The 14,410-nt window shown below is 41.8% G+C and overlaps 1 protein-coding gene across 1 annotated transcript in view; it reads right to left on the bottom strand.

Moving 5' to 3' along the window:
• The window catches only part of PCSK2 (proprotein convertase subtilisin/kexin type 2), a 194,845-nt gene extending 181,700 nt beyond the window's left edge, over positions 1 to 13,145 (bottom strand). The window contains exon 1 of the mRNA XM_030557861.1: positions 12,822 to 13,145. Coding sequence (XP_030413721.1) covers positions 12,822 to 12,998 — 177 coding nt within the window. The 5' untranslated portion in view covers positions 12,999 to 13,145. The remainder of the gene's footprint in view (positions 1 to 12,821) is intronic.
• Positions 13,146 to 14,410: the final 1,265 nt, after the last annotated feature.

Raw genomic sequence — 14,410 nt, 5'->3', positions numbered from 1 at the left:
GGAGCCTGTGCTGTAGCACCTGAGTTTCTAATCATGGCTCTGATACTCACTGGCAACTTGGCTATGGTACATAATGGCCTAATTTTCAGATGTGCCAAGCAATCACTTTAATGAGAGTTGCAGGTGCTTAGAGCCTCTACAAATCAAATCATTCACCTCGTTACATTTCAGTTGTCTTGCCTGTAATACGGAGGTAATTATACTTATTTACCTACGTCACCTGTTAGGATTCACAAATGTTTGTACAGTGCTTTGAAAATATTAAGTGCAAAGCATAATTATTATATTCATATATTCAGGTGCTTGTCTGGCAATAGATATTCACAAATATTTTTAAAAATTTAAATAATACATGACATCAATTTCCCCATCATAACAGCCACATCTGCCTAAAGGAAAAGCCATGTTACCAAACGTAAGCAATTCTCCTAGCAATTTATCTTCTCGGAATTTAGGAGTACATGATATATTCCTGTCTAAGCAGGAATGGGATCACCAAAAACAACAGCCCTCTCCCAGCAAAGGATCATTTGACTAGATGACCTTTCCTCCCTTTCTTTGTCGATGCAAGTGACCTGGTTGTTTGCACAATAAAGAGACTAGATCTGGTGAAAGCTGGGACCATATTTACCCCAGAATTCATACAGAGGTGGCTTCAGAGATAAGGCTGTTTTCTTCATTCTAGTAAAGTTCCTTGTTTAGTGTTAGAAGAAAGCGATTTACTGAGATTCTTTAGCATTGTCACATTATGGTCAAATTCTGCTCTCATTTACACTGGCATGAGTCTGAAGTAATTCATTAGAAGCCAAGGGAGTTACTCCAGATTTGCACCAGTATAACAGAGCATCTAACCCTCTGTCAGGAATCACAGTAGATTTAAGAGCTCGTTCTTGAAAGAAACAATGAAGATGAACTAAACTCATTGTTGCTGGAGGTTAAAGGGGGGAAAATGGCACCCCACCATCAAGAGCCTTGCCTACTGATTTTTGAGGCAGCTGCAGAATAAGACTTTATTGGTTGTTAATACCAATTAATAAATGTCAGCAGTTTATTGCCATCATAAATTGAGGTTAATATAGTATGTACTGATACGTTATCTTTCTTACATTACATCAATCAAGTGAGGCAAATGTAAGCTTTTAATTAGCTACTCAGCATGTTTCAGCCTTCAGAGCCTGGAAAACTCTACTGGGGTACCATGCACTTTGGGATTCAGGAAAGACAGGCAGACAGACTGTGTTTTGGAACTGTATGAAAGAGTTTGACTGCATATGTGTCTGAGAGAAAGAAAACAGCTGTTTGTGGGATTTTTGAGATTGGCTCACAATACAAAAATGTGGATCTGGATCTCAAACGCCCAAAATTTCAGGCCTGTTTAGATCTGGGGTTTTGGATCTACCCATTTTAATGACAGAGGCCTTGACAAAACTGAGTTTAGACCTAGGTTCTGATTCTGAATACCTCCAACCCAAATTTAGAGGTTCAGATTGAATGCGGGTTGGCTCAAGCCCATAACTAGACATTCAGTGATGAAGGAAAGTATGATATGTGCATAGTACAGAAATGCATGATTAATTACTTATGTTGCAGTTATGTGTAGAAGTCCTAGTCAGGGATTTCTATCATTCTAGGCACTGTATAAACAAGTAAAACAAAGGCAGTCTGTGCCCCAGAGAGCTCATGGTCTAGGAATCATAATTGTGAAAAGACTCATTAATTTCACACATGTACTTCCACAAAGATTGTCTGAGAAGATAAGAGAATGGCTAGAGGATGCACATGTAGAGTAGGCTGCATAATACATGCTCTTTTTTCTTAGGCACCTGGAAGAATTGGAGACTCTACCATCTGGCTCTAGCTTAATACCCAAACAACGCCAAATAATATTGTCCATTTCTCTCTCTCTCTCTTTTTTCATCAAGAATTTTTATTTTTTACAACTTTAAATGTTATTTTGTTTCAGGTTTTTAAATCATGGTTATATAATTTTGGCTATAATAGAGTGTGGTCTTGCATAGTTACCTTCTTGTACTGAACTGGTGAGTAAATGCTCTAGTTCAGTTGTGGGTAGCTGGAACACTTATTGGCTGCCTGAAAACAGGTTATCTATGGGCAGTTAGGTCATTATTTTCATTTGTTTTAAGTGGGCAATGAAGTAAGTTAAGAACATAACATATACATGGAAATTTTACCGGGGAAGGTTGATAATACATGACAAATCTCTTTGTGTCCTAGTTATTCATGTTTTGGGTGTAAAAATGAAAAATATCCCCACCTAGTGTAGGCATACAAAATACAAATGGATAAATAAATGAAACGTGAGAATAACGGGCCAGGACCCAGTTTCCTTATTCAATTATTACTAAGCCTCCAATACTGACTGAAGAGTTCAAGTGGGTGGGGCCAGCTTCATAATAATGTAACAAATCTGTGATCAACAAAGATTTCATGCTTGCTGCTAAATTGCACATGACAGCCATGTAGAACTTCTTGCAACAACAGGGATAGAATTCAGATCCTCCTAATCCAAAGCATAAACCCTCACCAGCTGAGCTACAATTTTGGCACTATAGAATGGGATTTTTCAAAAGCAGCCAAGGGAGTAAATACCCAGCATCCACTGATTTACATGAAGAGCTGAACTCCAAACTTCCTTAGAAACTTTTGAAAATCCTGTGTAGAGAGACTGGCAAACAGTTGAGGGGTTTTAGAGTAGCAGCCGTGTTAGTCTGTATTCACAAAAAGAACAGGAGTACTTGTGGCACCTTAGAGACTAACTTTTGAGCATTCTTATTCCTGCCAGTAGAGGGAGAGATATACATACCCCTTAGCCAGGTCATTACACCCTTCATAAAATCATTGCATACCCAAGTCCTCTGGGGACCTGACACATTTCCTTTAGAAATGACTAGGAGGAAAGTGCTGGAAAAAGATCAATTATACCGATAACATATTGCACAGCATTTTTGCATTTGAGATTCTTTCAGCAATTACCAAGATATTATTTTACAAATAGAAACTTCACAAATGGGTTTCTGATGTATAAGATTTTTAATTACAGCTGACTGAATCATACCCAATCATTTGATTAATTTAGCTGATTTGGGGGTTAATGAAATTGTCTTTGATCAAATGACAAGTTTCTCAGGATTTGTTACTTGAAACAATCCACCAAAGAAATTTCCAGATATAATGCAGCAACTACTTTGCAAGTACTTCATTGCAATTATTTGAAATGTGAGCTGCAATGGTTAGGGATTTTTAGAATAATCCTGTAAATGCTTAGGCAGAAAAAGTTTTCACTATAGGCACCTGTAAAAGTGTAGACCTATACCTGGTCTATGCTTAAAAAGTTTTCTGGTATAACTATGTCAGCACAGACAAGTCTCATCTTACGCGGGAGTTCCATCTATGGTTAGCACGTAAAGCGAAAACCGTGTATAGTCAAAATTACATTGAGTTGAGTGGCAGGCGGAATCACCTACACTACAGGTACAGTATTAAAATTGTTATTTTTCTTTTTTTTTGTCTGTTTTTTTTGTTTTTCCCGACCACGTAAAGCTGAAATCGCACATGTTAAATGCGCGTAAGATGCGACAGATCTGTAAAGCATATGTCAGTGATTTTTCACTTAGATAGTTAAGCTGGTAAAAGCCTTAGTGCAGACACAGTTATACAAGTAAAAGGTGCTTTACACCACAGTAGCTTATTTCATTTTACTGTACCAGAATAAGTACTTTTATTACACTGATATAGCAACATACACTAGGGTTTTTTGGTTTTATTTTCGTTTTTTGCCACTTAAACAATGCTAGCATAGTTAAAGCAGCAAATGTTTTATGTATAGGCAAGGCCTTATACCTTACAACTTGTTTGAATGAGAAAAAAAACTGTACAGGACATCAGGTTATCTCCTACACTTAAAAAGAAGTTGATTCTCCTGAAAGGTGGCAGATTGGCAGCTCTGGATATCTCTGAGGTGCACCAGAAATTCAAGCATCTCCACAATGCCAGCTAACAGGCCTCAGTCCTGGTTTCGAAGGCTCGAGTCTAGCACTGGGACGGTAGGTCAGTGTCCAAGTCCTTTCAGTCCTTGGCCTCTGACACTTGGGGTCAAGACACCCAAGAGAAAGAAGACAGGGTCTGAACTCCAAAAATAAGCAATTGAATCAACTGATTGTAATGTTACTGCACTATAAAAGTGTATCAAGTAAGGTCTTTTCTGAAAGCCTTTGGCACAAGGGTGATTAAGATCATTGTGAAATGTAAGGGCATTATGGATACTCACTGATATTATGCTTCAAACTCTGGGACTGATGGGAGAAAAAGGTGTTTTCCCAGACAGGAGGGAAGGTAGCTATCTATTGTCAGGGTAGGCAGTAACAACCCCTTACTGGTCTGGGTTGAACCCCAAAGTGTCACAGCCTCTCAGTTAAGTCTGCCAACAAATTCATGTCAAACATGCTGTTGGTCCTGTGATAGAGTCACTTATCCTTAGGATCTGGACTGTTAGTTTACATCTATCACTATTGAATTATACTGGATTTGAACCTATGACCTAGTAATCAAAGGCTCTATTTCAGGGATTCTCAAACAGGGGTCGCTGCTTGTGTAGGGAAAGCCCCTGGTGGGCCGGGCTGGTGTGTTTACCTGCCCCGTCCACAGGTCCGGCTGATCGTGGCTCCCAAATTCCAAGTACACGAGCTGACAGAGCTAATGTAGCCTCAGATCAGTAGTGGTGAACACTGAGCAGCTTTGCCTGTGGGTGTAGATTCCTCATCTTCACAGAATTCCCCAGGGTGCTGCCCAGTTAGCTGGGCTGACCGTGTTCTTGAGGAAGGCTCTATGGTTACATAGCAAACTCTAGCATAGCTTAGGCAACATTCATTGGGCCTGCTCTTCACCTAATGTAAATAGAGCTAGACCAATATATGCCAGTTGGGGGTCTGACCCATTGTTTTTAAATCCTCCGTTTATTGGAAGAGTTATTTACATGTTTATATTTCTTCTCTTGAAGATGTTTTCTCTGACACTCAGAAAACTGAACACAATTTTGAAGTAAAAATAAGTAGGTGTATATTCCCAGTTCTGCCCTGTATCATTTAAAAGAAAAGTGAAAAAGAAAAAAGATCCATCGTGTCTTTGCTGGGTCTTTGCCCTATAATCAATTTTGTCAGTATATTGAAAGAGTTGCTATAAATGTAACATTACCGAGAGTTCGGGTGATGTGCAGTAAACCACATCACAAATTCGTGCAGCTATATAAGCAGCCAGAGTTTTGCATCATTAGAACATCTACATGATTACAGATTTGCAGCACACAAACAATAACAAACTCTGATGGAGTTATTTCTAGAAGCAACCTTTGAATGTGTGTATTTTGCTAGAAAACAGAAATCACTCATTTCTAAACAGTAAGAGATGCAATTACAGAGGGGAACAGCAATAGGGAAGTATGAACTCCTCATTTTACATTCTATGCTCTTAAGCAAAATTGAAAACTACAGCTGAGGAGATAATTATTTCAACCTTAACTACAGCGTTCACTACCAATGGATGCTGCATTATTCAAGTCTATAGCAAATGAGAAGTTGTTTCATAGATGTTCTTTATGCTGTGTCGCAAATTCTTCCTTCTTTTTTTCTGCTCTGTGTGTTTGTGCATATACATACAATAACTGGTTTGTTTTTATTTGTGCCTGAATAGCAGTTTAAAGTGTTTCCTACTAGCGCTATAGCTGAATCCATGGGAGAATGCAAAAAAAAAAAAAAAAAAAAGTGTCCAGACATTATGGGCCAAGTGCTTTTCCCAGCTACCCCTGTGCCAAACTGGACTAACTCCACTAACATCAACAGAATAACTCACTGGTGTAAATGAGATCAGAAAAGCCCTCTATGCTCTATATCTTGGCCCCATTCAGTGATTGGATGCCAGGTACTAAGAAATGTATTTCTCTAACTGGAAGGATCCCTCAAAATCTAGCCCGCTGTGTCTCTCCTCTCAGTTACTTTCTTCCCAGTTTTTTTTAAAATGGGGAACAGTTCATCAGAACCCAGAAGTGTGCAATTCCAGCAGCCAGATCATACATTTCCTACCGGCTAATTGCTTCCCATCTTCTGAGCACATCAGTTCAGACACCAAGAAGCGTGAGTATGCATCATTCCCTTCTGGACACATAAGAACCACCAAACTCTTGCTGCTCAGACAATACGTAGGACATTTACTTTTTCATACCTTTTAATGCAGTTTGTATTATTAAATTCTGATCAGTGAAATAAAAGCCTTGGGTTCCTCATGAAATTTAAGTATCAAAGTGTACCTTTGGCTGATCATCTCTTTATAGTTTTAATGAGAGGTTTTCCTATTTTCATAATGAAGGAATATTTGTGTGACTGAATCTTCTAGGATGACATAAAATGGATTATTGAACTCCTATGAGGGTGTGCTTTAGTCTGAGGCCTGATCTTCAGCTCACTGATTTCAATGGGAGCAGAAAACAGCAGCAGCTCCAGGTACCAGCACTCCAGGTGCTTGTCTGGGGCAGCAAGCCGCAGGGGGCACCCTGACAGTCCCTGTGAGGGCGGCAGTCAGGCAGCCTTTGGCGGCTTGCCTGTGGGAGGTCACCGGTCCCGCGGATTCGGCGGCAATTTGGCAATGGGTACACAGAAGTCGCGGGACCAGTGGACCTCCCGCAGGCAAGCCACTGAAGGTTGCCTGCCTGCCATGCTTGGGGCAGCAAAAAAGCTAGAGCTGCCCCTGGCAGAAACAGATCCTATATTTTAAAACAATACATGTCTATGGTGCACACACTAAGGCCTAAATTCCCAAAGATTGGTCTCCCCTTTTGCATCTGAATATATTTTCACCTGCACTTTACAGAGACAAAGACCTGCTCCCATGATAGTAAACATTCTAACATCTATACTTTGCCTATGCAAAATCAGCACTTTCCAGCGTTAGAAATGTGTGCAATCTCTGCACTGGTGGGCCTACACTCAAAGTGCAGACACAGGTATGTGCACAAAAAATTGGAAAGGTACATGCACAGAGGCTCAGGTAAAAGTCTGGCTGAACACTGACCTCCAAACAGGCCGCTGAACATTTGAGTAAAATCGATAAGAAAGTCTCAAGAGCCAAATCCTGCATTCCTTACTCACGCAAAATTCCCCATTTCAATCCCTGACTGTTTTCAGTGCACAAAAATGCAGCACTGAACCTTAAATGTAGAAATAAAGCACATTTTAAATAATGGAGGTAATTAGCCATTGGCACAATTTTAAAAGCGTTGTGGTGGATTATCCAGCACTGGCAATTTTTAAATCAAGCCTGGATGTTTTTACTAACAGATATGTGCTAGTTTAAACAGGAGTTAATAGAAGACCTATGGCCTGTGCTGTACAGGAGGTCAGACTAGATGAGCTCAATGGTCCTTTCTGGCATTATAAACTATGCATGTATCCCCAAAAAAGCCTCTTTCAAGACTTGGGGGCTGATCCAGATCTGACCACTGTGATAACTATCTTTTTAGCATTCGATGTGAAGTGGGAGCAGACCTAAAAACAATTCAGGGCCTGAATACACAAAAGTATCTGAACAATCCTTGGATTATGGTTTTATTCATAGAAAAAACACAAAACAGGACCAATGAGAAGGAAGAAGGAGCCTGACCACTTTGGAAGAGGGAGTGGAGGGTATTTTGTCTGTCGTAGAGCTTCCACAGCTGCAGATCTGGCAGTCTGCCACTCATCTATATTTCTGGACCATAGAAACTCCTGACCAACACTCTGTACTCCCGAAGTTTGTGGCGAGGCTCAAAAGAGGGAAAACGGGATGTACCATAAGTGGTGCAGTGTAGTCATTGACAGGGTTGCTTGAATATAAGAACATAAGAACAACTATGATGGGTTAGACCACAGGTCCATCTAGCCCAGTATCCTGTATTCTGACAGTGGCCAATGCCAGGTGCTTCAGAGGGAATGAACAGAACAGGTAATCATCAAGTGATCCATCCCCTGTTGCTTATTCCCAGCTTCTGGCAAACGGAGGCTAGGGACACCATCCCTGCCCATCCTGGCAAATAGCCATTGATGGATCTACCCTCCCTGAACTTACCTGGCTCTTTTTTGAACCTTTGCACTCAGAGCAAATCCCCAAACTGTGTGCAGAACGTGTTGGAATAAATAAAGACATGCAGCTAGGCCAGCTGGTGTTAAGCAAAATGGGGAGAAAAGCCACTGTCTGCTCAGGTATGTATCTTTGCTTTCTGCATCGGCACAGCTCTTCTACATATTTTCCGCAAATGCAGGATTTGGCCCATAGTTTGGAAACAGCAAACACAAAATGTTTTGAAATTTTTAGGACACTGACCATCGATTGGTCAAAGCATTTCACCTCTGCAAGATGAGCAAAGGTGGAGTATTTAGACATGGTAGCATTTTGTCATGACTAGGAGATATGTAGCTAATGAAAACAAAATGTGAAGGGAAGTTGATCTTACTTAAAAACCTGCACAAAAATCTGTTATGATTAGGTGACCTTTGTGACTGCCATCTGCAACTGCCTCATGAGAGAAGAGCGAAAAACTGGGAATGAGGATGCCAAAATCAAGAAGCAGAATTTAAACATTTGTTTCTGTAATCTGTACTGAGAAAAGCTCTATTGTGGAGACACTTATATTTTGTGAATATTGCTTCATGTAATAAACCAAAGTTTAATTTTCTTGAATAGAGAATACGAACAGTAGGAAATGTAAAATATAGAACAATCCTGGGTAGAGATTAGGTAATCGTTTTTTCCCCTCAACTACAATGTATTGATTGTGTAATGGACTAGTCGGAGGTATGATATAATTTAACAGACTTTTCTGTGCAAAGTATAGTAATGCAGAGTTGCCAAGTATTACAATTTTTTCATGAGTCTAACAATATTTGCTATAATTCTTCAAGCCCCGGTTACTGGATTTTTAAAAAAAATTTCACGATTTTTCAATGCTTAGGGTTGGAAGGAGTGGGAACGTGAAGAAAAGAATGTGGTTTATAAGAGTGACCATTTTATGAGGCTATTTAGAGTTAGTTTAGGAAGGTGCAGATAAATTGGAAAGCTCTCAACCTTACAAATCTAAGTATATCGTTAAAATGTAATTAAAGCAAAGAAGGGAGTTTAGGATTATTTGAAATAAGATAAATTCAAGTTAAGATTTTCAAGAATCCGTGCCTAATGCCAGAATACAAGATCTATATTTAGGCATCTGATTTTCCAGCGGGCTGAGCACCCAGCATCTCCCACTGAAGTCCTTGGGCACTAGGCATTAGAAAAAAAATCAAGCCACTTAATTAGGTGCCCAAATATGGACTATAACTAACTCAGATTCGGAGCTGGTGTTAAAGCCCACAGGGGAGCGAAAGATTGAACTTGAGTTTCTGACTAGAGTTAAGAGCCAAGTTGCTGCATCTTCACTGCCAGTTCAGCCTGAATTAGTTAACTAGGGTTAGCTAATCAAAGGTAAGAACCCCCCTCCCTTTTTTTTTTCATTGTAGACCTACCCAAAGGGGGTCTGGCCTGTCAAAGAACAGCTAGAAGGCATAATATTAGCCCTCATTACAAATTTCTCAGTTATGTTTTACTGGAAATCTGCTGCTAAACAACCTGCTATATCATCTCATTTGTCAGTTATAAATGAACCCTGCATACGTTGAATTAGATATTTTTAAAAGTCTTCTATGAAACAAATAGCTTAAATTATTAAAAAAATTATTGTCTGAATTATGTATAAGGTAAACCATCTCTCCCATATGTATCCTATATTTACATATATGATATTCTGTGCCTGTGAAGAGACAGATATAAGACCAAATAAGTATGACATATTATCAAATGAAGGCTATACTCTGCCAGCTTTACTCCTACTCTCCTCTGCAAGAAACACTCTTGAAATAAATGTGATTACTTGCAGAGTGAGGTGCTATTCAACATGAGTACAGAGGGCAGAATTTGGCTTGAGTGAATAATTTTTCAGACTGTCAAACACAACCCTTGTGGTTGAAGAATGTAACTATGATCAGTGCTATCTGGTCTATAGTTTAATATTTTGGGTATTTTCTGTATGTTTCATTATACAATTTAAAACTTTGCAATAAAAAGATCTATTTAAAATATTTCGATGTTTATTATTCAGATGGTGCCCATAGTTGTAGGTACCTATCCTGAAGAGTTTAGAACTGAAGGCCCTGATTCTGCACAGACATACGCTACATATGCCCTCTTTTAACTTTTTGCACTGAGTAGTCCTATTAAAGCTGCCTCTGCAGGATCAAGATCTGAAAGGACACTAGATAAGACCAGTGACGACATGATAGATAAGAGTTTCCAGAGTTCACAAATACTGAAAAAAGCACCAGAGCAGCTGGCACAAGTCAAAAGAAAGCAGAGACCAGGGCACTGAATCAGAGCCATCAAACTCTGTGCCAGACATAGTGAGGATTCCGCCGTCAAAGTGAAGATAATAATCAGCCTCCTTTGTATTATCCTCTGCTACAGACCTTGCTAAATGCAACACATTTTAAAAACTGCACTGATATTTCGTCCGCCCCGAAAGAGAGAGAGAGAGAGAGAGAGAGAGAGAGAGAGTAGGAAGGGAGGGGGTGGAAGAAGGCACAGGCTGGTTTGGAATAACATCACGTAACCTAGAAGTCTCTCAGTGCAGTGTGTGAACCACAGCAGAATAGTTTATGAGTGTGATTCCTGGGCATGCACACACATCGCTGTGGGCTAGTCTGCTGGCTTGGCACTGCTTTTGTCTTTTTACCTGGAAGATTTTACTCCTAAATAGCAGCACGTTCATGCAATATAGCTCTCTCTGCACAGATTACATGGAAAGCAGGTGCTCTGTTGGACACCTTAGGAGACTGAGAACATTGTCTTGGCTCTCTGTTGTGAGAAGATACAAGAATAGGAGCCAGGCTTGTTCTTAATGTAAAATTAATACACCTGGGACAATTCTTAATATGCATAGGAGATGTGTGAAATTGTACAACCCCAGCTGTGGATTTCAGACAGGATCAGGACTCTCACCTCCAGGCTGCTGGGGAGTGGCCCTTCCCCACCTCCCTCTCTTTCTCCTCTGAATTTTCCCCACCTGGATCATAAGAATATATACATTAAAAAAGAAAAGGTGAAAATAAGCACTGCCATGGACCCACAACCTCACTAGTCAGCGCAAGCAGTGACAAGTCCCAGGACATGGTGGTGAAGGAGCAGGCTGGGAAGAACAGGGGAGACTGATGGCCAAAATGTCACATCCAACAAACCCCAGCAGTATACAGACGCTCAGGTACAGGATCACTTCCAAAAAGCACCAGCAATGAATTCCTGTTACTAACAGAATGAGGATTTCAGTCTTACCAACCAGCACAGTATCAGAGTCAGAGTTGGAATGAGGCCAAAGTGGTAATTTATTTTGCCTTAATTTCTCTAATGAAACCTCAGTGGAGCTGCCACAATACAGCCCAGATGCAGTTCGTTGCTCTGGAGAAGGCAGTCTAACTACACATTGGTTTTGATCTAAACGGAAGGACCCAATCCACCGCTCCCTGACGTTAATGACCAGACTCCCATTCAGTACAATGGAAGTTGGATCAGGCTCTTATTGCATAACTACTGGGAAAACAAAAACACCAAAGAGCAGCAATGCTAACACAATTCCTCTGACCCCTGGGAGTTTATCCTTACCCTGACTGCTACAGTTGTACTGACCTCAAGCATTTAATCAAACCTGTTCCCTAGTTTAATCTATTTATTAATTATACTATTAATTATTATTATTCAGATAACCTGGATTAAGGGATCCACATCTAGGTTTAATTAACATTTGATCTGGAGAGATTGCCAGTTTGGGTTTGCCTGGGTTGACTTCTCAGCAACCAGAAACAAAACAATGTTAAAAGGTGATTCAAGTTCTCCAGGTCAAATAACTGTATAGGATCCTGCATTACCTTTTATCCAATTCTCTTGTCTTAAAATCTCACATTGCTCTTAGGGAAAACCATGAATATCGATGCCTCTGTCAGCCTGGCTCTGAGTGTCAAAGCAAATGGGAACCGGCCCTCACGTGTAAGTTATGTAAGCTCCTTCGGTGAGTTACCTTTAAATCGTTTACAGCGGTGCAGTTTCCAAGCAATTTCAGTTAGAGATCAGTGTATGTAGGTTTTAGGAAGCGCATGGGTGTGCACCGTGTATTCTTTTGTTCAGTCCCAGAAATTGCTTCATAGTATTTCAGGATGGGACTTAAATTGGAGGATGTTTACACAGCAATTACTAAGTACTAAACTAACCATGCGGGGAAAATCCGTGTTTTTAGTCCAAGAAGCCCTGATCTGAATCATATCGTGTCACCGCGGATGAGTAGCGTGTAGTGGATCTTTGCACATCCACTATTTCAATATGTTACACCACAGGGATTAAGGAGCGATTTTAAAACAGCTCTTATTTGTTTTCATTCCTTTACATTAACTTGCTAGCTGGGCTGACGGAAGGGTGTGTTCAAACAAACGATTTCCTGCTCTCTTTCTGAAAACTACCAGTTCTTAGGTGCAGAGACCCACAACATTCAAACATGACCTTAGTACAAATTGAAGGGCATTTTAATTACACAACATGGGGGGGGGGGACACACAACCCACCAGGGTTCTGTCTGCAGATGTATCCTGCCCTGTTATAAAATGCGTGCAGAGATCTCATCAACGTGCAGCAGCGGCTGTTATCAAAACAATGCACCACGCCACGGCCTTAATTGTCAATGCAATTAAACAGCGAGAGGGTCTTACCTTCCGGACCCCACTAAAGCCATATTCGGCCGCGAGTCGCTTTGCTTCCGGCTCGCCCCCTCGGTGCAACTCCACCAAAAAATGATTCGTGTAGACGGCTCTCTCAGCGGCTGCCAAAAGGAGCCCCAGCCAGAGGAGCCCAGCGATCGTCCACGGGGTAAGGCATCCTCCCTTCATGGCTCTTGCCTAGTGAGAGGGAGAGAATAAATACACCAGCCCGCCGCCGAGGAGAGTGGAGGTCTGGGGGGAGGCGCTGCTGAATGCAGCACAGCAGCGTGTGCGCTCCCTCGGCAGCTGGCGCGGGGAGGCGGCGAGGCGGGGGAAGTCGGCTGGGCGGCTCGTGAGCTGCCGCGGGTGGGTCTGCGCGCGGGGGGTTCGCGGCCAGATCTGCATCGTCAGCTCCAGGGAAGCACCAACCGGGCCGAGGTGAGATTGCAGCGCTGCCAATCACGTGCGGGCTGGGGAGGGGGCTGGGCTAGGGCTCACCCGAGGCTGCCTGATTCAGCACCCTGGAGAATTCCTCCATTTCCCGGGGCAGGGCGAGGGGGAGCCCGGAGAGACACGCGCTGTGATCAGCACAGCGCTACCCCCGTGCTGGGTCGCACTGGGGGCTAGAGGCTTGTTTCCCTGGGGGGACCGTGCGGAGCTAGACGGCAGGAGATGCTCCAGTCCCAGATGCTGACATCAGTACAACCGGGGCTGCCTTCCTTGCACGGGCTTTCCCCAGCCCATAACCGAGCAGCCGTGCTCTGCTCCCAATGCCCGGCAGACTACAGTGCACTCCAGGTCCGCCACTGCCCAGCCTGCACTCCAGCTTCTCTCGTCTCCTCATTAGATGAGGGCACGCTGAGTAGCACAGACGGTGCAAGAGCCGACCACGTTGTGCCCTGTGCAGAGGGAAATATAAATCCGTGTCAGGGAATGTACAAACAAAACCTTCCTCCCTGAGCCAGTGGAGTAAAACGAAGCGAAACCAGTTCAGAGCTTTTAAAGAAATGAATGATGTACTGGCAGTTAAAGTAGTAAGGACTTAGATGGTTTCATCTGTTGGTGGCTGCATGAGGAAGCAAACACATGTCGGGTCATGAGAAGTATTCTTGTGACCCAGGTTTCATCACATTGTGTGTGTGTAACCTACCTGGATGTATATTCTGTCCAATAAACTCTCAAACCCTCCAGCACACGGAAGAGAAACAAAGCAACAGCCCATGCAACCTATGAGTGTTGTAAGCACCTAATGAGATATTCCCAGCTAAATGTATGGGCAAAACATTGATAAGAATGGATATTGTCATTTAAATAAGGCAGTCAAGGATGAGGGTGGGGGACACACAATGCACTAGCAGGGCTTCATATAAGAGATAGAGCTTTAAAAGGGAGTAGAAACTCAGTTTTTTAGAAAATAAGCATTACAAGCCTGCACAGAGTCAATTTTCAAAACTCCAATGGGAATAAATAACACAGAAAACTGGATCCTATGATGTTACTGTGTGTTTCTGCAGGTTTACACAAATGTATTTATTAATGTATCACTCAGAAAGATAAACTCCTTCAGTTGCCCCATCCTATTGTAAAAAGGAAGAGACATT

The sequence above is a fragment of the Gopherus evgoodei genome, chromosome 3 (genome assembly GCF_007399415.2).
Source record: "Gopherus evgoodei ecotype Sinaloan lineage chromosome 3, rGopEvg1_v1.p, whole genome shotgun sequence".
Lineage (NCBI taxonomy): Eukaryota > Metazoa > Chordata > Testudines > Testudinidae > Gopherus > Gopherus evgoodei.
The sequence above is the reverse complement of the archived record's forward strand: the minus strand, read 5'-3'. Positions and strand labels throughout refer to the sequence as shown.